Source organism: Equus quagga, chromosome 1 (assembly GCF_021613505.1).
Source record: "Equus quagga isolate Etosha38 chromosome 1, UCLA_HA_Equagga_1.0, whole genome shotgun sequence".
NCBI classification, from domain to species: Eukaryota; Metazoa; Chordata; class Mammalia; order Perissodactyla; family Equidae; genus Equus; species Equus quagga.
Genome location: NC_060267.1, coordinates 135,263,974 through 135,291,959, shown reverse-complemented (window position 1 = coordinate 135,291,959; position 27,986 = coordinate 135,263,974). Strand labels below are relative to the sequence as shown.

Genomic DNA, 27,986 nt, shown 5'->3' with positions numbered 1-27,986 from the left:
AAATAAATGGAAAGATATCCCATGTTAATGAATTGGAAAAGTTAATATTATTGAAATGTCCATACTACCCAAAGTCATCTGTAGATTCAGTGCAATCCCTATCAAAATTCCAAGGGCGTTTTCCGCAGAAATAGAAAAAATAACTCTAAAATTTGTGTGGAACCATGATAAACCCTGAATAGCCTGAATAGTTCTTGAGAAAAAACAAAGCTAGAGGCATCACACTTCCTGATTTCCAACTGTATTACTAATCTCTACTAATCAAAACAGCATGGTACTGGCATAAAAACAGACACAGAGCCCAATGGAACAGAATCAAGACCCCAGAAAGTTTCTGTGCAGCAAAAGGAACGAAAAAATGAAGTCAACCAACAGAATAGGAGAAAATATTTGCAAACCATATATCTGACAAAGGGTTAGTATCAAAATATGTAAAGAACTCCTAAAACTTAACAGCAAAAGCCCAAATAATACGATTTTTAAAATGGGCAAAGGATCTGACTTTTTCCAAAGACATACTAATACATGAAAAGGTGTTCAATATCACTAACCATCAGGGAAATGCAAATCAAAACCACACTGAGATATTACCTCACACCTGTTAGAATGCCTGTCATCAAAAAGACAAGAGATAAATGCTGGCAAAGATGTGGAAAAAAGAGAATTCTTGTGCACTGTTGGTGGGAATGTAAATTTGTAGAGCCACAATGGAAAACAGTACAGAGGTTCCTCAAAAACTCCAAAATAGAACTGCCATATGATCCGATAATCCTACTTCTGGGCATATATCCACAGGAATTGAAATCCGGTTCTCAAAGAGATAGCTGCGTTTCCATGTTCATTGCACCATTAGTCACAATAGCTAAGACATAGAAACAACTTAAGTGTTTATCAGTGGATGAATGGATAAAGAAAATATGGTGTATATATACAGTGGAATATGATGCAGCCATAATAAAGAAGGAAATCCTGCCATTTGTGACGACGTTGATGAAACTTGAGAGCATTATGCTAAATGGAATAAATCAGATAGAGAATGACAAATACTTTATGATCTCACTTATATGTGGGATCTAAAAAAGCTGAGCTCATAGAAACAGAGTAGATTGGTGGTTGCCAGGGCCTGGGGAGTGAGGGAAATGAGATGTTGCTTAAAGGGTACAAACTTCCAGTTATAAGAGAATTAAGTTCTGGGGATCTAATGTACAGTGTGATGACTGTAGTTAACAATGATGTATCGTCTACTTGAAAGTTGCTAAAAGAATAGATCTTAAATATTCTCACAACAACAACAACAATGTAATTATATTAGGTGAAGGATGTATTAACTAACCTGATTGTGCTACTCATTTCGCAGTATATATATGTATCAAATCATCACATTGTACCCCTTAGACTTATATGTCAATAAAGCTGGGGAAAAAAACTTTCCCAGAACATAGTTACGAGTTTCCCGATTGAATGGGCCCCACAAGTATTTAGCACTTAATTGTGAAATTTCAGTTCACTAAAGCTGAAAGCTTCCAGAGAGAAAAATACGTCGCTTACTAAGGATTTGTTGTAAGAATAGCACTTGTCTTCCTAATAGCAACATTGAAAACTAGAAAATAATGAAGCATCGCCTTTAAAATTCTGAGAGAAAATAAAATTCAACTTAGAATTCTTTATTCACTTAGCCACATTATCAGTCACTTGAGAAAGTAGCCTAAAGAAAATTTCAGTCACTCAAAGTCTCAAAAAAATCTCTCTCTTCAACCCCTTTTCAGGAAATTACTGAAGAATAAATTATTTCTTTAAAATGATGGAGTAAACCAAAAGATGCTATTATGTGCCCAGGAAAAGGATTCTGACTCAAGTGAGAGGTGCAAAGAATCCTCAGGTTAACATCAGAGGGAAATCCCAGGATGACATTTGTGCCATAGGCCTAGAGAGTAACTGGTCCAGATTAAAGCAGAGAAGGGTAGCCAGGAGGGATATCTCCAGGAGAAAAACCACTTCATAGAATATCTGGTAGTTTGTATCATATGAAGAATGTTATTGAAAAGTATTTTATAGAGCTGTTGGAGGGCATAGGAAAAGGCCCTATAATTTAAATAGAACTAAGTATCTCCAATATAAAAGCAGAAAGTAGGAGAAGATAGGAAATGTAATTAAGTGCACTATTTTACTCAGTAGTAAATATTATTTAAAAGTTACAATAGTAGTATAAACAAGTTTTAGCTAAAACTTGTGAGCTATTAGGAAGGTAGATGAAGGGAAATGAATGTAAACAAATGCGGAAGTCCTCAGCTGCCATAATAAGAAGCCAATAGATAAATATAAAATTGGATAAAGAGAGAGCAGTCTAAATATGACATTTAGAAATATTTGATAAATTCTAGAAAAAAAAACGGTAAAGAGTTGAAGGTACTTATCTCTAGGGAACAGGACAGGGTGGACAGAGGACTGATAATTTTATTGGAAGCCTTTTAGAGCTATTTAACTTTTAAAACTATGTGCTAATATTCTTTTAATAAATAAAAATGTTAATTAAAAATGTTGATTTATCAAAAAAGCCTAAAGTTCAAGTCTCTTTTTATTTTATGCTGATTTTTCTGTCTTTTTCTTTTCTTTTCTTTTCTTTTTGAGGAAGATTAGCCCTGAGCTAATATCTGCCAATCCTCCTCTTTTTTTGGTGAGGAAGATTTGCCCTGAGCTAACATGCGTGCCTGTCTTCCTCTACTTTATATGTGGGACGGCTACAACAGCATGGCTTGCCAAGTGGTGCCGTGTCTGCACCTGGGATCCGGGCCGGCAAACCCCAGGCCTCCGAAGTGGAATGTGCACACTTACCCACTGCGCCACTGGGCCAGCCCCTGATTTTTCTGTCTTTTTATCCCATGTGTTTGCTTTTAGTTAGAAAGAATTAGATATGATGAAGGAAAACCTGATTTTTTTTTTTTAGGAAGATTAGTCCTGAGTTAACATCTGCCCCCAATCCTCCTCTTTTTGCTGAGGAAGACTGGCTCTGAGCTAACATCCATGCCCATCTTCCTCTACTTTATATGTGGGATGCCTGCCACAACATGGCTTGCTGACTGTTGGGTAGGTCCACACCTGGGATCCAAACCAGTGAGCCCTGGGCCACCGGAGTGGAACATGCGAACTTAACCGCTGCACCGCCAGGCCAGCCCCAAAAAACTGATTTTGAGAATCCATAAATTCATTGAAAACCATTTATTTTTACATTGAATTGCATACAGTAAATGCATAGTCAATGTTTTGGTTAAATCTTAAATTTATCAACAAGGTTCAAAGGAATAACCTATTAAAATCTTTTTGTATTAACATTTAAATCTGTTGCTGGAGATTACAAAGACTCAATATGAAACTCTGATTGTAATAATACTCCTTGCCACACATTTTATAAGAAAACTTTTTATCCTGTTTATATAGGATTATACCTTAAGTTTGCATTTAGAGCAGTTTGTTTTTTATTAAAAAAAAATCAAGCCCCTACACAAATGTTGAGTGATAATGACTGATAAAAATCTCTTTAAATATACAGATGGATTTTCTATTCTATATGACAAGAACCAAAGGAATACGCTAATGCTCCTCAGTGCTTACTTCTGCATAATAACAAGTCTAACACTTTCAGCAATAGAGAATTGGTACTGCCGAAACTAGAAGGCATTTCAAAGGCCAACAACAGAGTATTTGTGTTAATCTTAATTAGCTATGCCTCTTTTGGGAATGTAGACACTTGAAGATTACATAATATGAGAGCTTCTAAATTGTGGGAAGATCTAACAGAACATTCACATTATAACCTCCTGCCTTATTGTTATCCTTCCACATTAACATGTGTTGGGAACTGTGTTAGTCTGTTATCTTCTAGTGCTAAGTAATATTTTTAGTAGATCAATGTTTATACTTCCATTTCCTGATTTAAGTCAATTGATTAGATTGTTTACTAACAATCAGGCATCGTTTCATTGGTGATCCTGACTAGATATGGCTTGTTTTTCCTTGTAAGGCCCACAGTACCTAACACAATTCCCAACATATATAACAGGCAATTAATTGTGTTATTCAATTGAATAGAATGTCTAAGCTGCACAGGTGTTTTTCCATATTGGTAGACTTTTGTAGACTAAAGGGACCAGAGGCTTCAAAGGGCTGAAAACAACTTCTTTTCAGGGGAACATTTGGTAATGTAGTACATGCATTTTTTAATTAATTTATATTTTTGATGTACATTGCTAGAGACTTAGGATATAAAGATGATTAAGACAAGTACTTTGCTCCCTGGGAGGGAAAAGTCTAGAGTTGGGTAGCAAACATGAGAACATAATACATTGTAGCTCAAATACAGCTGATGATGGCTCTGAAGAAGGAAGTATCAACCAGCCAGCTAAAGGCAGCCTGACAACAGGGTAGTGGTTTTTCCTTACAGTGCCGTTGAAAGACAGTTCAAAATGCCAGTTTTCATGCCTTTCTCTGGTTTGCTTTCAGGCTAGGTTGAAAAGTTCTCCCAAAATTTGATGTCTCTGAAATCTAGAATGGCATTTATTATTGTCAACAGGGATGTTTTATACTGAAATTAACTGTATACTCTTGTATATAGTTATAGTTGAATATATATGTTTTTGATTGGTAGTCATTTTTAAGAGTTAGTCAGTAAATCCACTTGAGAAGAATGACTTAGTGCAACCCCTGAATGTAAAATAAAACAATGGAAAGCATTTTAGGCCAGTAACCTTCCCAGTGGAATATGATCAGTAAACCGTAGAAAGCTTGACTTTTTTTTTAAAGACTGATTTTTTAAGAGCTTTTTTGTAGCCTATTTTATATATGAAGTTTGTTTTGTACATATACATTCTATGTGATGATGTCCTCAGCTAGTGGAGGCCTGTTTTTAATTATATTTAATATGTATCATGGGACTATATAGTCTTATGAATGAGCATTAATAGTCAATAATAATTAGCTAATATGCACATGAATATTTAATAATTATCAGATATAGCTATTAAGACATTTAAATTAATATTCAATTGTACTTCCATTTTATTTAGGGTTATGTGTGTGTATTTGGGGGAAAAATGAAACAATTCGACTCAACAGCCATTCTTCTTACACACGTGATATGCAACAGTTCACCAAACGAGGCTGTCTCACATCTCCAGGACCCAGAAGGGAGCAGGATAGCTCATTATTGAGTTTACCAAAATCAGAGACTGAATGTTTGTGAACCCACCATTCTTCCTGGTTAGAGTTTACTTCTAAATGTGGCTGAGTTTTCTATAATAACTAATTATGAAGAAGAATACCAATAGTAAGAGGAAATAATTATAGATAACAGTTATCAACCATTTACAATATGATAGGTACAATACTGGGTTAGTCTGCACAAAACCCTATGAGGTTGAGTTCAGCATAAAATGTTATCCTCACTTTACAGATGAGGAAGCACAAGTGTGAGTCAAGATTTAAAGCTGTGTGTCCTGGCTTCTGCGCTTAGGTCCCTAACTTCTATGTCCTGGTACTTCTTACTACACAATTTGAGCCTCATAATAACTCTATGAGGAAGACAATAAAAGCTTTTATCTCAGTTTTAAAGTTGAGGGAAATGTCTCTTGGAGAGAGTAAGCAATTTGTCTAAAGCTTCACAACCCATTTGCGTAAAGCTGGGATTGGAACTTGCTTCTTCTAACTTCAGCCAACAGCACAGGAACAGTATGAAGAGATGTTTGGGAGGAAGCCCCTTTTGGCTAAAGGCAACACCTCCTCCTCTTTCAGAGAGCCTGAAGAAGCTGGATCATGCAGCTCAGGATGTGGTACAGTGTGTGGAGAGGACAGTACCAAAGCAGAAATCCAGTAGCAAGCACCCACCTGTGACTTGGCTGGTACTCTGAGCTGGAGGGGCTTGGGTTTGAACCCAGACTTTGCCGCTTTCTTGCTGTGTGACCTTTTGCAAATCACTTCCTTACACTAGGCCTTCGTTGTCTCCAACAAATATGAATAACATTTGTCTAAAAAAGTTATCAGAGTTAAATGAAATGATATGTATAAAAGATGTAGCAGAATCTCTAACATATAGAAGGTACTTAATACAAACTAGTTTCCTTCCTAGTTGAGTGAATTTTTTTTTTCTTTCTTTCCATAGCATTTATCTAGCCGGCAGAGTGTACAGCAAAGCACATCCCAGGTAAGCAGTTTAATCAGGCCTCCCAGTCTTTTCCCTCAACTCTTTCAAGAGATCACAACATAGGGATGTACCAGGAAATGACAGACACCCCTGACTTCTTGAATGTGTGGTGCCTTTCACCTAAGGAGGCCTGACCTCCAAGCAGATTTGGCCAGTCTCCACTCCTCTGTGCAAATTTACATAAGCACAATTGAAAGCAGCAGACTGAGAGACTGAAATGAATCAGTCTGGGAGAAAATAAAAATGTCTTTTAGAATGGTAACTGTTACCATCTGACAGTGTAAATCAGGTATATCGGGGTCCAAGAAATGTCTTTGAAAATGGTTCCCTGAAGAATTTAGATGTTTGTGACCTGATGGAGATTTTGAGTTCACTGTAAGTTGGAATTACTGTTCCCATGTCTCTTTCACTCTGTTTACTTCTCCCAGCTGCCTGTTTGTCCACCTCAAACCAAGCATATTGATGCAGCACCCTCTACTAGCAGAGAAAACACCTTCAGTCTCTCTTTTAAATGATCCCCTTCAGCAATATGAGGAGAGTTAGTCATTTAGTTTTCATTTTATTTATGCTTAGTGTAATGAACAACAGAAATCACTGTCTTTTGCATTCCTTATTAGGTAGATACAATGCGCCCACGTCATGGGGAAACCTGTCGGATGCCAGTGCCACATCACTTCTTTCTCAGTCTGAAGAGTTTCACCTACAATACCATTGGGGAAGATACTGATGTCTTCTTTTCCTTATATGATATGAGAGAAGGCAAGCAGATCAGGTAAAATTTACTAGATGTTCTGGTGAGGTTGAGACTGTGTTAGTATGGTATGGCCTGGGTCATAGGCATCTCTGGCCTTCAGAGAAGATAGGTACACAGAGGAGGCAAAACAAGATAAAGTGGCCTCCTCTTACTTAGCTGGGAGTTTTGCCTCAAATCCCAGTGTACCCTGAAGGCACATGTGGCCTCTTTTTTGTTCTATGCCTATTTCCACATCGAAGCTCAAATCCCAGTCTTGGCTATCATCACCTCAGGGAGAGAAAAGGATGCATCTGTTCAGAGAAGATAAACTGCTAGAGAAAACACATAGTAGAAACATAAAACAAAGCAACACCAGCAAAGAGGGCAAGTTCTAGAATGCAGGAAGCCCTGGACTCTCCCTTCTGCAATTGGGAGAGAGGAGTCACAGGGAAATAAGCTAATGGTGTCCTGTCTGAGGGTAGCCCCAGCCTTCAATGCCTTTCCAGCCCTGTGAAGGGGAGAGCATCTTCTAAGAAGAAGAGAAGGTTGGCCTGACTCCGTTGTTCATCTTTGCCTTAGATTGGAGGAGGGGATGCAGAAAGGAGCTGACACATAGCTTGGCAGAGCACTGAGGCCTTAAAGCATGAGCAAGTGCAGCAGTGCTTTTGTCCTTGAAAGGTAGGGAGGAATCAAGGAGACACTCTAGGCTTCTCTTCTTCTGGAGGCCAGCAAGGCTATGATGGGATGAGATGACCTTTGTAGCTAAGTTGGAATTTTAGGAAGTCCAAACATTTCTCTGTAGTCATCGTCTAGGTGGGGCAGAGAGAAAATAAATCTTGGGATAATTTTATATTGCTTGGTGGCTTCCTGTGTTAAGAGTGCTTTAGGGGTTTTTTGTTTTGTTTTTTTACTTAAAATTTGAAAACAACTGTGAAACAGTTGTTCACTTTTCCAGTTCTGTGTTACATGTGGGAAAATTAAAAATGGAAGTTATAACACAGTATAAAAGGAAAGCAGTTAATTTGCATGCTCCACAGTGCCTCTGGTCTTGACCACTACCCACCCCAAAGTTAAAGGACTGTGTTTCACTTTGGCATAGGAATAAAATGATATACTCATTAATGAGGGCATGTGGGTTTTTCCTTGTCACCAATGGCTCCCAATATGTGCTTCTAGGAAAACTGTGGTAGAGAAGGTAGTAGTGGCGGTGATGGCAGCAACAGCTGCTACACACAGGCAAGACTACAGGCCAGGGCTGCATGGGTATGGATTTTGGCCGCTCTTGTTTTTTCCATTAGACTGAAGGTTTGTAAACTTTATTGTTTATTTTTGTGTCTGGAAGAATTCTTTCTTCAAGCTAAATTTTGTGAGCAAGTTCAGTGTATGAAACAAATTAAATAGAACTACTCCACTATTGAAGGGAAAGGGGAAATAATAGGAATCTCACTATTCTCCTGCCCACCCAATATTCTGTGGAACCATTGAAAGTCCATGGGTTGCAGTTTGAAAACCAGAGCACACCACTTTGTCATCCTTGAGTGCCAGGGACTGTGCCTTCTCTCTCTGTGATCCTAGTACCTCACACAGTGCCTGTGTCCAGTACATGCTTTATTGGGCTTATTGCACAGACAAGCTCCCAGCCCAGCAGAGGCACCCTGCTGCTCTGGTTTGTAATCCATGCATTGCACCAGTTGATTTATCTTTGGACTTACTGTTTATAACTTAGCCTTAATAAATAAAAAAACATTTTAAAAGAGGAACTATAAAATAAAATTTTTTTTGTGGAGTTGCTGGAAATGTGTATGTAGGTCATTTAAAAATCCCTCGACATTGCAGAACTATATCACCTTCCCACTCACATAATAAAAATATAAGATCCTTAGTTGAAAATATCATCCACTTTCTTTAGTTTTAAGAGTGAAGTAATAAGCAGAATTTTAGATCTGGATTTAATCAATAAATGTTCTTTCTTCTTTCCATTAGGATTTATGTAGTTCTATAAGCTCTCAAAAATTTTAGCTGATATTGAGCTAAAATTACCAGGTAATTACGCTTTCATTATGATTAGGTATTAAATTGGTCATGTATTATTTTCTTGAAGCAGTTGTCAGAAGTCATGAAAGGTTAGGGATGTATTTCATCAGGTACACAGAGTATTGATACAGAGCAATTGGTTTAATTGTTTGTTCCCCTCAAGAGAAGTCCTTGAGTGACTCTCTTTCCAATCAAATATTGCTAGTCTAGTCTCCAATCAAATGGTGCTAGTCTACTGTTAAGCATTACCAGAACACTCTCACCTCTCTGCCAAACAGTACATGTGAGCAGAGGGAGCAGGCTAAAGAGAAGACCAGATATTCCTCCACTTTAAGTCTCACTGCTGATTCCACAGGCAAATCTAGAGGAGTTAAAGTGAATGACAAATTGCAAACCCACATACTGCATTCTTATATATATGTTGACTGATGTGTGAATATTAGATGATCTGCAGGAGGGAAGAAGCAGCAGCTGGCAAGGCCTTGGTAGCTCTATGTTTTGTGACATTTCATCATTCTGAACAGAATCATAAATATTTAGCCTTGAGATCTAAATCTCCAATGAAGACCTCTCCCGTGAGCTTCAGGTCTTCATGTCGTTTTTCCTACCAAACATCTGCCCTTGGATGTCCCCCAGACAGTTCTACCTCAACATGTCTAAACTAAATGCATTTTCTTTCTTGACACATATACTTCCTCCTGTGCTCCTTAAATCAAGTGAAGGACATTATCATTTGCTCAGAGATCCATGTCAGAAACTTAGGAGTCTTCTTAGTCTTCTCCCTCTCTATCTCAATTAATTACTGTATTCTGTCTATTTTCTAAATATTAATCAAGTCACTGCCCCCACTCCATCCCCACTGTCACCCCAGATCCTTCACATTTCTCCCCAAATGTAGACTCCCTGAGTCTACTGTCTTCCTACCCTGAGTTATTCTCCACACCATCGCTATTACTTCTCTTTTAAAAACGCAAACTGTTCACGTCAGCTCCCACTTAACTTAAAGCCCTTGTTACTTAGTGTGGCATAAAAGGACCAGCATGATATAATTCTGCCTATTTCTCTAATCTTTTTTCATGAATCCTCTTTTACTCCTGATGACTTATTCAGCTTCCCTAAACATGCCTTACTCTTTCATGATGCCCTACTCTTGTTGGCTTAGTAAACTCCTATCCATTCTTTAAAACTCAACTTTATGAAACTTTCCTCAGTCTATATGTAGGATCAGGCTCTGGGGTTTCATTGCACCCATGATGACACCCTGTACCTAGCTTTATCCCATTACTAGCTATTATTTGTAATTGTACACATGCATATAGACTTCCTCCACTGGAATGTGAGCTTCTTTGTGTGTTTTTTGTTCCATTTTCTCCCTAGTGCTAAGCACAGGACTTTGGATATTGGAGCATTAAATAAATATTTATTGAGCTTATGAATGAATAAGTGCATCTATCAAATAAGTACCAATCAATCACCTATGAATCAAGAAATTTTCATGTAATTAAACAGTTTAACTGTAGCTTTTATTGAGGGTTTCTTGTTTGTAGGCCCTTGCAATAACTGCGAGGGATTTAGAGGTTAAAAACAAATGTCCCTGATCCTGAGGAGGTTTGGACAGGTCATTATAAGATTCCTAAAAGATGTGAAACATGTTGTTCCTGATTTTTGATACCCAAACAAGCTGAGTGGAAAAGTAAGGTGGGAACATGTCTTACTGACATGTGGTAAGACTTTAAGCACAATAAGAAATCAGGGAAAAACAAACAAGAAATACAACCTGTTAAGATAGAAACTTTTATAGAGTTTTTCTAAGCTAAAAGAAGGAAGTCCTCTCCAAATCCTGGTGGTTTTATATATTTTTTCTAATCAGTTACGTTTCAGACTTTGTTTTATATTTAGGATTAAATTGTATAGTTTGGGAAAGAGATACAGTTAGTTTTACAACGTAATATACTGAGAGAGATGGCTTTTCCTGTCATGATGAGCTGGATCAATTGTCAGCAGGGTTTTGAATTCATGGGAACTATTTAAAAACAGGAAAAAGTAGTCAGGGAAGAAGAGGATCATTGAGAGACTGAGAAGCCAGAAAGGGCTCTGGAAGAAAATGAAAGTAGTTCAATTAAAGAGTATCTGAGATTCAGGATAGAGTCTTTTAATTCATTTGTTCAATGAATATTTATTAAGCATCTGCCAGATATTGGGATAGATGCTAGAGAGAGTGAGCAAGAGAGATATCTGCTCGTCTTCCTGGAGCTTACAATCGACTAGAGAGACCAACTCTCTCTAGTAGAGAGATTATTAAATACATGATCACATTAATAAGTGTATAGTTTAAAAATTGTGATAAGTGCTAAAAGGAAAATCATGCAGGGTGCTATGAAATCTCATGTAGATTGGAGTGAGGGGAAGCTCTCATGGCTTCCAAGCCGAGGCTCAAAATATGAGTAAGCAGAAAGAGTGGATAATGTGATCCAGGCAGAAGAAGGCCTATATGCAGGGAAAAACTTGGTACGTTCAAAGAACTGAGGATTATCGTATCCCAGAGGGAGAAGAGAGGAGAATGGAGCAAAAAGCTTGTTCAAAGCAATAATAGCTAAGAACTTCTCAAGCCTGGGGAGGGAGTTGGAAATCCATGTGACAGAAGCTAATAGATATCCAAATTTTATCACTGTAAAAAAACCAACCTCAATGCATATAGTAGTGAGGATTGCAAAAGTCAATGACAAAGAGAAAATATTAAGGGCAGCTAGGCAGAAGAAAATAACCTAGAAAGGAACACCTGTCAAGCTGTCAGCAGATTTCTCAGCAGGTACCTTACAGGCTAGGAGAGAGTGGAATGATATATTCAAAACTCTGAAAGACAAAAACTTGCAGCCAAGAATACTCTATCCAGCGAAAATATCATTCAAGTATGATGGAAAAATAAAAACTTTCCCAGATAAACAAAAGCTAAGGAAGTGCATCGCTAAAAGACCCCTTCCCCCCACAAGAAATGCTCAGGAAGGCCCTCATACCTGACACACACACAAAAAGGAAAGTGGTTACAAAACCCTGAGCAAAGGAGATAAGTGGAAAGACAAAATCAGAAAATTGCAGCTCTTCATTAGAACAGGTTGGCAAATGCTTAAGTATAACATTAAAGGTAAGGGGAAGGAAAACACCAAGAATAAATATAATCTTGTCATTTTAACCACAAACTCACAACACAAGAAGAAAAAAATATGTAACAGTAACAACCCAGAAGAAGAAGAGGTAAGGGATGGAACCAGCTTAGTCTAACAAAATAACAGGCTATCAGAAAATGGACTATCTCACCTATGAGATGTTTTATACAAACCACATGGTAACCACTAAACAAATAATTAGAACAGAGACACAGATTACGAATAAGAAGAAAACCAACATAGAAAACTCCCTAACTGAATTGGTAGTCCAAAGTTCATGGGACGAGAAACAAAGGAAATGCAGGAAAATCAGAAAACGAGCGATAAAATGGCAGCATTAGGCCCCCACATTTCAATAATTGCTCTAAATGTAAATGGATTGAATTATCCAAACAAAAGACACAGAGTGGCAGTATGGATTAAAGAACAAGACCCAACAATATGCTGCCTCCAGGAAACACACCTCAGCCCCAAAGACAAACACAGACTCAGAGTGAAAAGATGAAAGATGATACTCCAAGTTCATAGTGAACATAAGAAAGCAGGTGTGGCCATACTTATATGAGACAGACTTCAAGGCAAAACATGTAAAGAGAGACAAAGAGGGGCATTTTATAATGATAAAAGGGACATTCCACCAAGAAGACATAACACTTATGAATATATATGCACCTGACACAGGAGCACCAAAGTATGTAAAGCAACTGTTACCAAAACTAAAATGAGATATCAACAACAATACGACAATAGTAGAGGACCTCAACACCCCACTAACACCAATGGATAGGTCATCCAGACAGAAAGTCAACAAGGAAATTGTAGAATTAAATGAAAAACTAGACCAGATGAACTTGATAGATCTATATAAGAACACTTCATCCCAAAACAGCAGGTTACACATTCTTCTCAAGTGTGCATGGAACATTCTCAAGGATAGACCATATGTTGGGAAACAAAGCAAGCCTCAACAAATGATTGAAACAGCAATCAAAACCCCCCCAAAAATGAAAGTCCAGGACCAGATACCTTCTCTGGAGAATTCTACCAAATGTTCAAAGATTTAAGACCTATCCTTCTCAAACTATTCCGGAAAATTGAGGAAGATGGAGAACTTCCTAATGCATTCTACAAAGCCAACATCACCCTGATCCCAAAACCAGACAAGGACAACACAAAGAAGGAAAACTACAGGCCAATATCACTGATGAACATAGATGCAAAAATCTTCAACAAAATGCTAGCAAATCGAATACAACAGTACATTAAAAAGATCATATACCATGATCAAGTAGCATTTATACCAGGGACACCATGATGGTTCAACACCCACAAGTGAATCAACATGATACACCACATTAACAAAATGAGGAACAAAAACCAAATGATCATCTCAATAGACAGAGAGAAAGCATTTGACAAGATCCAACATCCATTTATAATAAAAACTCTCAATAAAATGGGTATAGAAGGAGAGTACCACAACATAGTAATGGCCATATATGACAAGTCCACAGCCAACATGATAGTCATTGGGGAAAAACTGAAAGCCATCCCTCTGAGAACAGCAACAAGACAAGGGTGCCCACTCTCACCACTCGTATTCAACATAGTACTGGAGGTTTTGGCCAGAGCAATTAGTCAGGAAAAAGAAATAAAAGGAATCCAAATAGGCAATGAAGAAGTGAAACTCTTACTGTTTGCAGACTACGTGATCTTATATATAGAAAACCCTAAAAAATCCATTGAAAGCTATTAGAAGTAATCAACAATTATGGCAAAGTTACAGGGTACAAACTTAGCTTACATAAATCAGTAGCATTACTTAACTCTGATAATGAACTAACAGAAAGACAACTCAAGAACACAATCTCATTCAGAATCACAACAAAAGAATAAAATATCTTGGAATAAATTTAACCAAGGAAGTGAAAGATCTATACAATGAAAACTACAAGACTTTCCTGAAAGAAATTGATGAGGACATAAAGAAATAGAAAGACATTCCATTCCATGCACATGGATTGTAAGAATAAACATAGTGAAAATGTCCATACTACCTAAAGCAATCTACGTGTTCAGTGCAATCCCAATCAGAGTCCCAATGACATTCTTCACAGAAATAGAACAAACAATCCTAAAATTCATACAGAGCAAAAAAAAGACCCTGAATTGCTAAAGCAATCCTGAGAAAAAAGAACAAAGCTGGAGGCATCACAATCCCTGACATCAAAATAAACTACAAAGGCACATAGATCAATGGAATAGAATTGAAAGCCCAGAAATAAAAGCACACATCTATGGACAGCTAATCTTTGACAAAGGAGCTGAGAATATACAATGGAGGGAAAAAAGTCTCTTCAACAAATGGTGTTGGGGAAACGGGACAGCCACATGTGAAAGAATGAAAATAGACCATTCTTTTACACCATTCACAAAAATAAACTCAAAAAGGATCAAAGACTTAAAGGTAAGACCTGAAACCATAGACTTCTGGAAGAATACATAGGCAGTACACTCATTGACATCAGTTTTAAAAGGATCTTTTCAGACAACATGTCTTCTCAGACAAGGAAAACACTAGAAAGAATAAACAAATAGGACTTCATCAGACCAAAGAGCTTCTACAAGGCGAGGGAAAACAGGATTGAAGCAAAAACACAACTCACCTACTGCGAAAAAACGTTTGGAAATCATATATCCGTCAAAGGGTTAATCTGCATAATATATAAAGAACTCACACAACTCAACAACAAAAAATCAAAGAACCTGATCAAAAAATGGGCAGAGGATATGAACAGATGTTTCTCCAAAGAAGATACACGGATGGCAAATAGGCACATGAAAAGATACTCATCATCACTGATCATCAGGGAAATGCAAATCAAAACTACACTAAGATGCCACCTTACACTCGTCAAAATGGCTATAATTGCTAAGACTAAAAATAACAAATGTTGGAGAGGTGTGGAGAAAAAGGAACCCCCATATGCTGCTGGTGGGAATGCAAACTGTGCAGCCACTATGCAAAACAGTATGGAGATTCCTCAAAAAATTAAAAATAGAAATACCATATGACCCAGCCATCCCACTACTGGATATCTATTCCAAAGAACTTGAAATCAGCAATTCAAAGAGACTCATGCACCCCTATGTTCACTGCAGCATTGTTTACAATAGCCAAGACATGGAAGCAACCTAAGTGCCGATTGACTGATGACTGGATAAAGAAGATATGGTATATATATACAGTGGAATACTACTCAGCCAGAAAAAAAGGATAAAATCATCCCATTTGCAACAACATGGGTGGACCTTGAGGGTATTATGTTAATTGAAATAAGCCAGCTAGAGAAAGACAATCTCTGTATGACTCCACTCATATGTGGAAGATAAACAAACACATGGACAAAGAGAACAGATGAGTGGTTACCACGGGAAAGGGGGGGTAGCAAGTGTGCACAAAGTGTGAAGTGATCCACCTCTGATATGACTGACAAGTAATAATGTACAACTGAAATTTCACAAGGTTGTAAACCATCATAACCTCAATAAAAAATAAGATAGAAAAAAATAGAAAATAGAACTGCCATATGATCCAGCAATCCCATTTCTGGGGATATATCCAGAGGAATTGAAATCGGGATCTCAAAGACCACAAGCAACATATAAAGGGAAGCCCATCAGGCTATCAGTGGACTTCTCAGCCGAGACCCTACAGGCGAGAAGAGAATGGCATGATGTATTTAAAGTGCTAAAAGGAAAAGACCTACAGCCAAGAATGCTCTATCCATCAAGGCTGTCATTCAGATTGGAAGGAGAGATAAAGAGCTTCCCAGACAAGCAAAAGTAAAGGAGTTTATCACCAAGAAACTAGTTCTACAAGAAATGCTGAAGGGACTTATTTAAGTGGGAAAGCAATGACCACAAATAGAGATAAAAAAATTATTATCAAAAAAACAAAACAACAACAGCAACAACAAAACCAGGCAATAAAATCACTTGTAAAGGTAAAAATATAGTAAAGCTAGCAGATTAACTGCCTGTGAAGATGATATGAAGGTTAAAAGACAAGTGTACTAAAATCACCTATTTCAATGATAAGAGGGTAATGGATGGACACACACTAAACAAGAGACTATATGTGATTTGAAAAACATAAAATGTGGGAGGAAGGGAGTGAAAAAGTAGAGCTTTTAGAAAAAGGTCAAGCTAAAGAGTATCAACTTGATATAGACTGTTATATACATAGAATATTATATAGGATTCTCATGGTAATCACAAGTCAGAAACATATAATAAGAAAGCAAAAAAGTAAGACGAAAGAAATAAAACCTATTACTAAAGATAGCCATCAAACCACAAGAGAACAGAGCAAGAGAAAAAGACAGGAACAGAGAACTACTAAAACACCCAAAAAAAAAGTAACAAAATGGCAATAAATACATATTTATCAATAGGTACTTTAAACGTCAGTGGACTAAATGCTCCAATCAAATGCCATAGGGTGGCGAATTGGATAAAAAAACATGACCTATGTATATGCTGCATACAAGAGGCACACTTCACACCTAAATAAACTCACAAACTGAAAGTGAAAGGATGGTAAATGATATTCCATGCAAATGGCAAAGAAAAGAAAGCAGGGGTAGCAATACTTATATCAGACAAAATAGACTTTAAAACAAAAACTGTAACAAGAGACAAAGACGGGCACTACATAATGATAAAGGGAACAATCCAAGAAGAAAAATATAACACTTGTAAATATCTATGCACCCAACATAGGAGCACCTAAATATATACAGCAACTATTAACAGACATAAAAGGAGAAATAATAACACGGTAATAGTAGGGGACTTTAACACTCCACTTGCACCAGTGGATAGATCATCCAAACAGAAGATCAGTAAGGAAACACTGGCTTTAAAGGACACATTAGACCGGATGGACTTAGTAGGTATATACAGAACATTCCATCCAAAAACCACAGAATACATATTCTTTTCAAATACACATGGAACATTCTCCAGGATTGATCACATCTTAGGCTACAAAACAAATCTCAATAAATTTAAGAAGATCAAAATAGTACCATGCATCTTTTCTGACCACAAAGGTATGAAAATAGAAATCAACTACAGGAAGAAAAGCAGAAAAGTCACAAAAATGTGGAGATTAAACAAAATGCCTCTGAACAACGATTGGGTCAGTGAAGAAATCAAAGGAGAAATTAAAAAATTCCCGGAGACAAATGAAAATGAGAATACAACATGCCAAAATCTGTGGGATACAGCAAAAGCGGTTCTAAGAGGGAAGTTTATAGCAGTTCAGGCCTACCTCAACAAAGAAGAAAAATCCCAAATAGACCATCTTAAAGCACATCTAAAGGTACTGGAAAAACAACAACAAACAAAGCCCCAAATCAGCAGAAGGAAGGAAATAATAAAAATCAGAGCAGAAATAAACAAAATAGAGACTAAAAAAAAAAAAATAGAAAAATTAATGAAACCAAGAGCTGGTTCTTTGAAAAGATAAACCAAATTGACAAACCCTTAGCTAGACTCACCAAGAAAAAAAGAGAGAAGGCTCAAATAAATAAAATCAGAAACGAAAGAGAAGAGATTACAACAGACACCTCAGAAATACAAAAGATAATAAGAGGATACTATGAAAAGCAATACACCAAAAAATTGGGTAATCTAGAAGAAATGGATAAATTCTTAGTAACACTCAACCTTCCAAAACTGGACCAAGAAGAAGTAGAAAATTTGAATAGACCGATCACCAGTAAGGAGATTGAAACAGCAATCAAAAAGAAAAGTCCAGAACCAGATGGCTTCCCTGGTGAATTCTACCAAACGTTCAAAGAAGACTTAATACCTATCCTTCTAAAACTCTTCCAAAAAATTGAAGAGGAGGGGAGGCTTCCTAACTCATTCTATGAAACCAACATTATCCTGATACCAAAACCAGACAAGGACAACACAAAAAAAGAAAATTACAGGCCAGTATCACTGATGAACATCGATGCAACAATCCTCAACAAAATACTAGCAAATCGAATACAATAATACATTAAAAAGATCATACATCATGATCAAGTGCGTTTCATTCCAGGGATGCAGGGATGGTTCAACATCCACAAATCTATCAACGTGATACACCACAGTAACAAAATGAAGAATAAAAATCACATGATCTTCTCAATAGATGCGGAGAAAGCGTTTGACAAGATACAGCATCCATTTATGATAAAAACTCTAAATAAAATGAGTATAGAAGGAAAATACCTCAACATAATAAAGGCTGTATATGACAAACCCACAGCAAATATCATCTCAATGGAGAAAAACTGAAAGCTATCCCTTTAAGAACAAGAACTAGACAAGGATGCCCACTGTCACCACTCTTATTTAACATAGTATTGGAAGTCCTAACCAGAGCAATCAGGCAAGAAAAAGAAATAAAAGGGATCCACATTGGAAAAGAAGTGAAACTGTCACTCTTTGCAGACGACATGATTTTATATCTAGAAAACCCTAAAGATTCCACTAAAAAACTTTTAGAAACAGTAAAGGAATACAGTCAAGTCACCGGATACATTATCAACATACAAAAATCAGTTGCGTTTCTATACACTAACAATGAAGTAGGAGAAAGAGAAATTAAGAATACAATCCCATTTACAATTGCAACAAAAATAATAAAATATCTAGGAATAAGCTTAACCAAAGAGGTGCAAGATCTATACACCAAAAAATATAAAACATTGTTGAAAGAAATCGAAGAAGACGCAGAGAAATGGAAAAATATTCTGTGCTCTTGGATTGGAAGAATTAGCATCGTTAAAATGTCTATACTTCCTAAAACAATCTACAGATTCAATGCAATCCCTATCAAAGTTCCAACAGCATTTTTCACAGAAATAGAACAAAGAGTCCTAAAATTTATATGGAACAACACGAGACCCCGAACAGCTAAAGGATTCCTGAGAAAAAAAGAACAAAGCTGGAAGTATCACACTCCCTGGTTTCAAAATATACTACAAAGCCATAGTAACCAAAACAGCATAGTACTGGCGCAAAAATAGACTCACAGATCAGTGGAACAGAATCGAGAGCCCAGAAATAAACCCACACATTTATGGACAGCTAATTTTCGACAAGAACCAAGAGCATACAATGGAGAAAGGAGAGTCTCTTCAATAAATGGTGTTGGGAAAACCAGACAGCCACAGGCAACAGAATGAAAGTAGACCATTCCCTTACACCATGCACAAAACTCAACTCAAAATGGATTAAAGACTTGGATGTAAGACCCGAAACCATGAAACTTCTAGAAGGAAACATAGGCAGTAAGCTCTTTGACATCAGTCTTAGCAGCATATTTTCAAGTACCATATCTGACTCGGCAAGGGAAACAACAGAAAAATGAACAAATGGGACTACATCAAACTATAAAGCTTCTACACAGCGAGGGAAACCATCAACAAAAGGAAAAGACAACCTAACAATTGGGAGAAGATATTTGCAAACCATATATCAGATAAGGGGTTAATATCCAAAATATGTAAAGAACTCATACAGCTCAACAACATAAAACCAAAAACCCAATTAAAAAATGGGCAAAAGATCTGAACAGAGATTTCTCTGAGGAAGATATATGGATGGCTAACAGGCATATGAAAATATGCTCAACATCATTAGCTATCAGGGAAATGCAAATCAAAACTACAATGAGGTATCACCTCACTCTGGTCAGAATGGCTATAATTAACAAGACAGGAAACAGCAAATGTTGGAGAGGATGTGGAGAGAAGGGAACCCTTGTTCACTGCTGGTGGGAGTGCAAACTGGTTCAGCCACTATGGAAAGCAGCATGGAGTTTCCTCAGAAAATTAAGAATAGATCTACCATAAGATCCAGCTATTTCACTGCTGGGTATTTATCCAAAGAACTTGGTAACGCAAAGGCATAAAGATGCCTGCACCCCTATGTTCACTGCAGCATTATACACAATAGCCAAGACTTGGAAGCCACCTAGGTGCCCATCAAGGGATGAATGGTTAAAGAAGATGCGGTATTTATACACTATTGAATACTACTCAGCCATAAGAAATGATGAAATCCGACCATTTGTGACAACATGGATGGACCTTGAGGGTATTATGCTGAGTGAAATAAGTCAGAGGGAGAAAGTCAAATACCATATGATCTCACTCATAAGTAGAGATAAAGACAACGACAAACAAACCCATAGCAATGGAGAATGGATTGGTCGTTACCATAGGGTAAGGGAGGGAAGGGCAAAAGGGGTGATTAGGCTCACATGTGAGGTGATGGACTATAATTAGTTTTGGGGTGGTGAACATGATATAATCTACACAGAATTCAGAATATATTATGATGTACATCCAAAAGCTATATAATGTTATAATCCAATGTTACTGCAATTAAAAAATAAATAAGAAATCAGGATCTCAAAGAGATAGTTGTACTCTCATGTTAATTTCAGCATTATTCACAGAAGCCCAGACATGGAAGCAACATAAATGTCCATCATTGAATGAATGGATAAAGAAAATGTGGTATATACATACAATGGAGTATTGTTCAGCTTTAAAAAAGGAAAGGCATCCTGCCGTTTGTAACAACATACATGAACTTGGAGGACATTATGCTTCATGAAATAAGCCAGACATAGAAGGACAAATATTATGTGATGTATATCAAAATATTTGATATTACCACTTATATGAGTAATCTAAAATAGTCAAACTCATAGAGTAGAGAGTAAAATGGTGGTTTTCAGAGCCGGGGGGAGGGGAAAGTGGAGAGGTATTAGTTAAAGGGCTCAAAGTTTCAGTTATGAAACAAGATGAATAAATTCTAGAGATCTACCATACAACATAATGCCTACTGTTAACAATACTGTATTGTATACTTAGAAATTTGCTAAGAAGGTAAGTCTTATGTTGTGTTCTTATTTCACACTCTAACAATAGTAATAATAAATTGGGAAGGAGGAAACTTTTGAAGACGATGGATATGTTTATGCCGTAGATTGTGGTGATGGTTTCACAGGTGTATACTTATCTCCAAATTCATCCAGTTGTGTATATTAAATACGTGTACCTTTTTTGTATGTCAATCATACCTCATTAAAATGGTTCCAAAAAAAGGAAGTGGGGTTGGCCCTGTGGCTGATTCGATAAGTTTGCGTGCTCTGCTTCAGTGGCCCAGGGTTTTACTGGTTCAGATCCTGGGTGTAGACCTAGCACTGCTCATCTAACCATGGTGAGGTGGTATCTCACATGCCACAACTAGAAGGACCCACAACTAAAATATACAACTATGTACTGGGGGGCTTTGGGAAGAAGAAGGAAAAATTAAAAAAAAAAGGTAGTGTGGGGAGATGTGAATTCTTCTGCCAGGTGTTGCACCTAATAACAATGCATGGCTTACTAAAATGTATATGTATTTTCGATGTCATCACGTAACCAACATGACAAACATTATGCAGATTTGCCTTGTTTATGCTGTGAAACAGAATTTTCTAAGGTAATCATTGATCTCATTACAGGCAGATAAAATTGTCTTTCTTTTGGAGAAAAAAAACAGAAGGAATTATCTTCATCTCCTTTTTCTTTTTTCAATGGCATTCATTACTTTCTACATTCTACATAACTTAGTAATTGTGTTTATTGCTTACTGTCTGTGTCTGCATTCTGTCTTTTAAAATATGGGCTCCTGGACAGGAGTGTATTTAATTTGTTCACTGAGGTACCAAAGTGCCTGGAACAGTGCTTGCCACCTAGTAAGTGCTTAATAAATATTTGTTGTATAAATGAATATAGTTATCCAAAATGTAACAAAGAGATATAAGAAGATGAAGAATATAAAATAAGTATTAAGGGACATGAGAATAGAATGATAAAGGATAATAAACATCTAATTAGAATCGTAGAAAAAGAGTAAAGAGTGGAGAAGATGTTCTCCATGAGGAAATGGGTAATAATTTTTCATCACTGATGAAAGACATGAAGATACAAGTATAAGGCTGCTTATCTGCTTTGCTCTCACAAGTGTCTTCCTCTGGAGCAATGCAGTCTTTGACAATTGTCAGAGGATGGAAAAGCTGAAGTTGTTAAATAGAACTTGTCCTCATTCCCACCAAGTCACTCTGTGGTAATGGTGAATTTAGAATATCCAAGTTGGCCCAGAATTCTTTGTTCTTAACAAATATAGTGTAAGTTGGAAAAGACATAAGGCCCACTGATGGTTTATGGTGTCTTGATTAAAGAAGGTTTCACCACCACCACCACCACCAACAACAACAACAAAATTTTTGCACTATGTGACTTTTTAAGCACTCTTCCACATGGATACAGTTAAAATATAAATTTTAAAAATAAAGATATTCACAGAAGAACCCTTAGATTCCCTAACCCAACTTAGAGTCAGATGTGATCCTAAATGAGGTCAAGCACTACTGTGACATCAAATTGCTTTTATGGGAAAGCTATGGTACAGCTGTTCCTTTAGCTGCTTCCAAACACTGGCCTTTGGGGGTAGCTGCTGAAACATGTCACAACCTTGCCTGAGAGTTTGTCAGCAGATAGTTGCCTTTCTGTGCCCCTCAATTGTGCTGAGCACCTCCTCCATGTTTACATTCCAGTTGACAACAAACCAGGTCCTTGCCAAGCAGCCCCCTTGCCTCCAAATGAAGAAAAATGAGTATTGTTTTTATCTTAGGATTCTAGAAAAAGAAAAACAAAGTAAACCTAAAGAAAGCAGAAGGAAGACAATAATATAATAATAGAATTTAAAAAAATAAACCAGAGAGGATCAATAAAATAAAAGCCAATTCTCTGAAAAAAAGAAAGTTTAACATAATAGACGTACCAGAAGCAAGAGTAATCAAGAAAAAATACATAGATAACATATAAATATTAAAAATTATATGGAACACATTTTTTAAAATTGAAGTAAGATTGACATAACATAAAATTAACCATTTAAAAGTGAACAGTTGAGTAGCATTTAATACAATCAAAATATTGTGCAACCACCATCTTTATCTAGTTCCAAAATATTTTCATCAACCCAGAAGGAAGCCCTGAACCTAATAAACACTTGTTCCTCATCTCCCCACTCCCAGCCCCTGGCAGCCACCAGTCTGCATTCCATCTCTATGGATTTATCTGTTCTAGGTATTTCACATAAATGGAATCATACAATATGTAACCTTTTGTGTCTGGATTCTTTAACTTATCATAATGATTTTAAGCTTCATTCACGTTGTAGCATGCATCAGTACTTCATTTCTTTATGTGACTGAATAACATTCCATTGTAAGGATATGCTACAATTTGTTTATCCATTCACTCATTGATAGACAGTTGTGCTGTTTCTACCTTTTGGCTATAGTGACTAGTGCTATTATGAACATGTATGTGTATGTATTTGTTCGAGTGCTGGTCTTTTATTCTTTTAGATATATATCTAGGAGTGGAACTGCTGGATCATATAGTAATTCTGTGTTTAACTTTTGATGAACTGCAAAACTGTTTCCCAGTGGCTGAGCCATTTTATATTCCTACCATCAAGGTACAAGGATTCCAATTTCTGCACATCCTTATCAACACTTGCTATTTTCTTTTTTTTGTTTTGTTTTTTCATTATTCTAGCTATCCTACTGGGTGTGAATTAGTACCTTATTGTGGTTTGATTTGCATTTCTATGGTGGCTAATGCTGTGAGCATTTTTTCTTGTCTTTGTTGACCATTTGTAGATCTTCCTTGGAAAAATGTGTGTTCAAGTCCTTGGCCCATTTTTTAATTTAATTTAATTTAATTTTTTTGTTGTTTTTTTTTTGCTGAGGAAGATGCGCCCTGAGCTAACATCTGCTGCCAATTTTCCTCTTTTTATACGTGAGCCACTGCCACAGCGTGGCCACTGGCAGATGGGTGGTGTAGGTCCATGCCCAGGAACCAAACATAGGCTGCTGAAGTGGGGTGTGCCAAACTTAACCACTAGGCCAAAGGGACTGGCCACATTGGCCCATTTTTAATTGGATTATTTGTCTTTTTGTTGAGTTCTAAGAGTTCTTTGTATTTTCTGAATAGTAGACCCCTATCAGATATATGATTTGCAAATATTTTCTCCTATTCTGTGTCTTTTTACTTAATTGATAATGTCATTTGATGCAGTTTCTAATTTTGATGAAGTCCAATGTGTCTATCTTTTTCTTTTATTGCAGATGCTCTTGGTGTCATAGAACACATTTTTAAATTTGTGTACATGTATTGTGAACAATTTGATACCAAAAAACTTGTGCTCATATGTAGAAGAATGTTATTTTTGTAATAGCAGATATTTTAAGGCAATCTAAATGTCCTTAAGTAGTAGAGAAATGACTAAATAAATAATAGTGTAATGCTTGAAAAGACTGAGGTGAAAAGAAGTGAGAGAGGGACTAAATTAGTTTTCCATCGTTACGTAACAAATTAACAATAAATTTAATGTATTAAAAACTTACCCATCTTTTAAGTTCACAGTTCTATAGGCTAGAAGATGGCCAAGGCTTGACTGGGTTCTCTGCTCGGGGTATCACAAGGCTGAAATCAAAGTGTCAACTGGGCTGCATTCTAGTCTGAAAGCTCTAGGTGAAATTTTGCTTCAAGCTCATTGGTGGTGGTTGGCAGAATTCAGTCTCTTACAGTTGTAAGACTGAGGTTCCCATTTCCTTGCTAGCTGTCAGCTGGGAGCCTCTCAGCTTCTAAAGTCCACCTGCTTTCCTTGCTATGTAGCCCCCTCCATCTTCAGGTTAACAACAGTGATATGAATCCTTTCCATACTTTCAATCTCTGACTTCCTTTTCTGCAACTAGCAGGAGAAAATTCTGGCTTTTGCAGGACTCCTGAGACTAGGTCAGGCTCATTCAAATAATCTCCCTATTTGATGGTCAACTACGCCAAGTAACATAACCTAATCATGGGAGTAAAAGCAACCATATTTACAGTCGCAGGGATTATGCAACCCTAGGATTGGGGGGCACGGATTTGGAGGACCATCTTAGAATTCTGCCTACAACAGGGACTGCTTCTACCTAACCACATTCTATAAATAAAAGAAAGTTAATGAAATATTGTTCAGTGAATGCAGCAAATTTACAACTGTATGTATGGTATGACTTGTATTTGTGGGGGAAAATTATATATGTATATGCATATTATATATATATATTATAATCTCTAGTAATTTTTTAAGAGACTGCAATTTTTTTCAATTATTTTATTGAAGTCATGATGGTTTATAACATTGTGTAATTTCAAGTGTACATTATTATTTATCAGTTTCTGTATAGACTGCATTGTGCTTACCACCAATAGTCTAATTTTTATTTGTCACCATACATATGTGCCCCTTTACTCATTTTGCCCTCTCCCCAATCCCCTTCCCCTCTGCTAATCACTAATCTGTTCTCTTTATCCATGTGTTTGTTTATCTTCCACATATGAGTGAAATCATGCAATGTTTGTCTTTTTCTTGTCTGGCTTATTTCGCTTAATATCATAACCTCAAGGTCCATCCACGTTGTTGCAAATGGGACAATGTTGTCTTTTTTTTATAGCTGAATAGTAGTCCATTGTATATGCACTACATTATCTTTATCCACTCATCAACCCAAGGGTACTTGGGTTGCTTCCACGTCTTGGCTATTGTGAATAATGCTACGATAAACATGGGAGTGCATAGATGTCTTTGAATTGTTGATTTCAAGTTCTTTGGATAAATACCCAGTAGTGGGATAGCTGGATCATATGGTATTTGTGTTTTTAATTTTTTGAGAAATCTCTATACTGTTTTCCATAGTTGATGTACCAGTTTACATTCCTATCAGCAGTGTATGAGGGTTCCCTTTTCTCCCACATTAGTTATTTTTTGTCTTGATCATTATAGCCATTCTGACAGGTGTAAGGTGAGATCTCATTGTAGTTTTGATTTGCATTTCTGTATTAATTAGTGATGTTGAACATCTGTTCATGTGCCTGTTGGCCATCTGTATATCTTCTTTGGAAAAATGTCTGTTCATGTCCTCTGCCCATTTTTTTTTATTGAATTAATGGTAGGTTACAATCTTGTGAAATTTCAGTTGTACATTATTGTCTGTCAGTCGTGTTGTAGGTGCACCCCTTCACCCTTTGTGCCCACTTCCCACCCCACGTTTCCCCTGGTAGCCACTAATCTGTTCTCTTTGTCTACATTTTTACATTCCTCATATGAGTGGAGTCATACAGAGATTGCCCTTCCTTATCTGGCTTATTTCACTTAACATAATTCCCTCAAGAGCCATCCATGTTGTTGCAAATGGGATGATTTTGTTCTTTTTTATGGCTGAGTAGTATTGCATTGTATATATATACCACATCTTCTTTATCCAATCGTCTGTTGATGGGCACTTAGGTTGCTTCTACGTCTTGGCTATTGTAAATAATGCTGCAATGAACATTGGAGTGCATGGGACTTTTGGAATTGCTGACTTCAAGCTCTTTGGATAGATACCCAGTAGTGGGATAGCTGGATCGTAAGGTAGTTCTACTTTTAATTTTTTGAGGAATCTCCATACTGTTTTCCATAGTGGGTGCACCAGTTCGCATTCCCACCAGCAGTGTATGAGGGTTCCTTTTTCTCCACAACCTCTTCAACATTTGTTACTATTTGTTTTAGTTATTTTTGTCATTCTAATGGGTGTAAGGTGATATCTTAGTGTAGTTTTGATTTTCATTTCTCTGATGATCAGCAATGATGAACATCTTTTCACGTGCCTATTTGCCATCCATATATCTTCTTTGTAGAAATGTCTGTTCATGTCTCCTCCCCATTTTTTGATTGGAGTGTTTCATTTTTTGTTGTTGGGTTGTGTGAGTTCTATATATCTTATGGATGTTAAGCATTTGTCGGATGTACAACTTGCAAAGATTTTTTCCCAGTTAGTGGGTTATTTTGTTTCAATCCTGTTTTCCTTTGCCTTGAAGAAGCTCTTTAGTCTGATGAAGTCCCATTTGTTTTTTCTTTCTATTGTTTCCCTTCTCTGAGAAGACATGGTGTCTGAAAAGATGCTTTTAATACTAATGTCAATAGTGTACTGCCTACATTTTCTTCTAGAAGCCTTATGGTTTCAGGTCTCACCTTTAGGTCTTTGATCTATTTTGAGTTTATTTTTGTGAATGGTGAAAAAGAATGGTCTATTTTCATTCTTTTACATGTGGCTGTCCAGTTTTCCCAGCACCATTTGTTGAAAAGACTTTCTTTTCTCCATTGTATGCCCTCAGCTCCTTTGTCGAAGATTAGCCGTCCATAGATGTGTGGTTTTATTTCTGGGCTTTGAGTTCTGTTCCATTGATCTGTGCACCTGTCTTTGTCCCAGTACCATGCTGTGTTGATTACTGTAGCTTTGTAGTGTGTTTTGAAGTCAGGGATTGTGATGCCTCCAGCTTTATTCTTCTTTCTCAGGATTGCTTTAGCAATTCAGGGTCTTTTGTTGCCCCAGATGAATTTCAGGATTCTTTGTTCAATTTCTGTAAAGAATGTCATTGGGATTCTGATTGGGATAGCGTTGAATCTGTAGATTGCTTTAGGTAGAATGGACATTTTAACTATGTTTATTCTTCCAATCCATGTGCATGGAATGTCTTTCCATCTCTTTATGTCATCATCCATTTCTTTCAGAAAAGCCTTGTAATTTTCATTGTATAGGTCTTTAACTTTCTTAGTTAAATTCACCCCGAGGTATCTTATTTTATCTTATTTTTTTTATTAAGACTATGATAGTTAACAACCTTGTGAAATTACAGTT

General features: G+C 36.9%; 1 protein-coding gene across 1 annotated transcript in view; it reads left to right on the top strand.

Annotated features, from left to right (window-relative positions):
* DOCK3 (dedicator of cytokinesis 3) overlaps nt 1–27,986 on the top strand; it is a 441,430-nt gene that overhangs the window by 235,144 nt on the left and 178,300 nt on the right. Inside the window, exons 8-9 of the mRNA XM_046674809.1 lie at nt 6,152–6,193; nt 6,811–6,965. Of these exons, the coding sequence (XP_046530765.1) occupies nt 6,152–6,193; nt 6,811–6,965 (197 nt within the window). The remainder of the gene's footprint in view (nt 1–6,151; nt 6,194–6,810; nt 6,966–27,986) is intronic.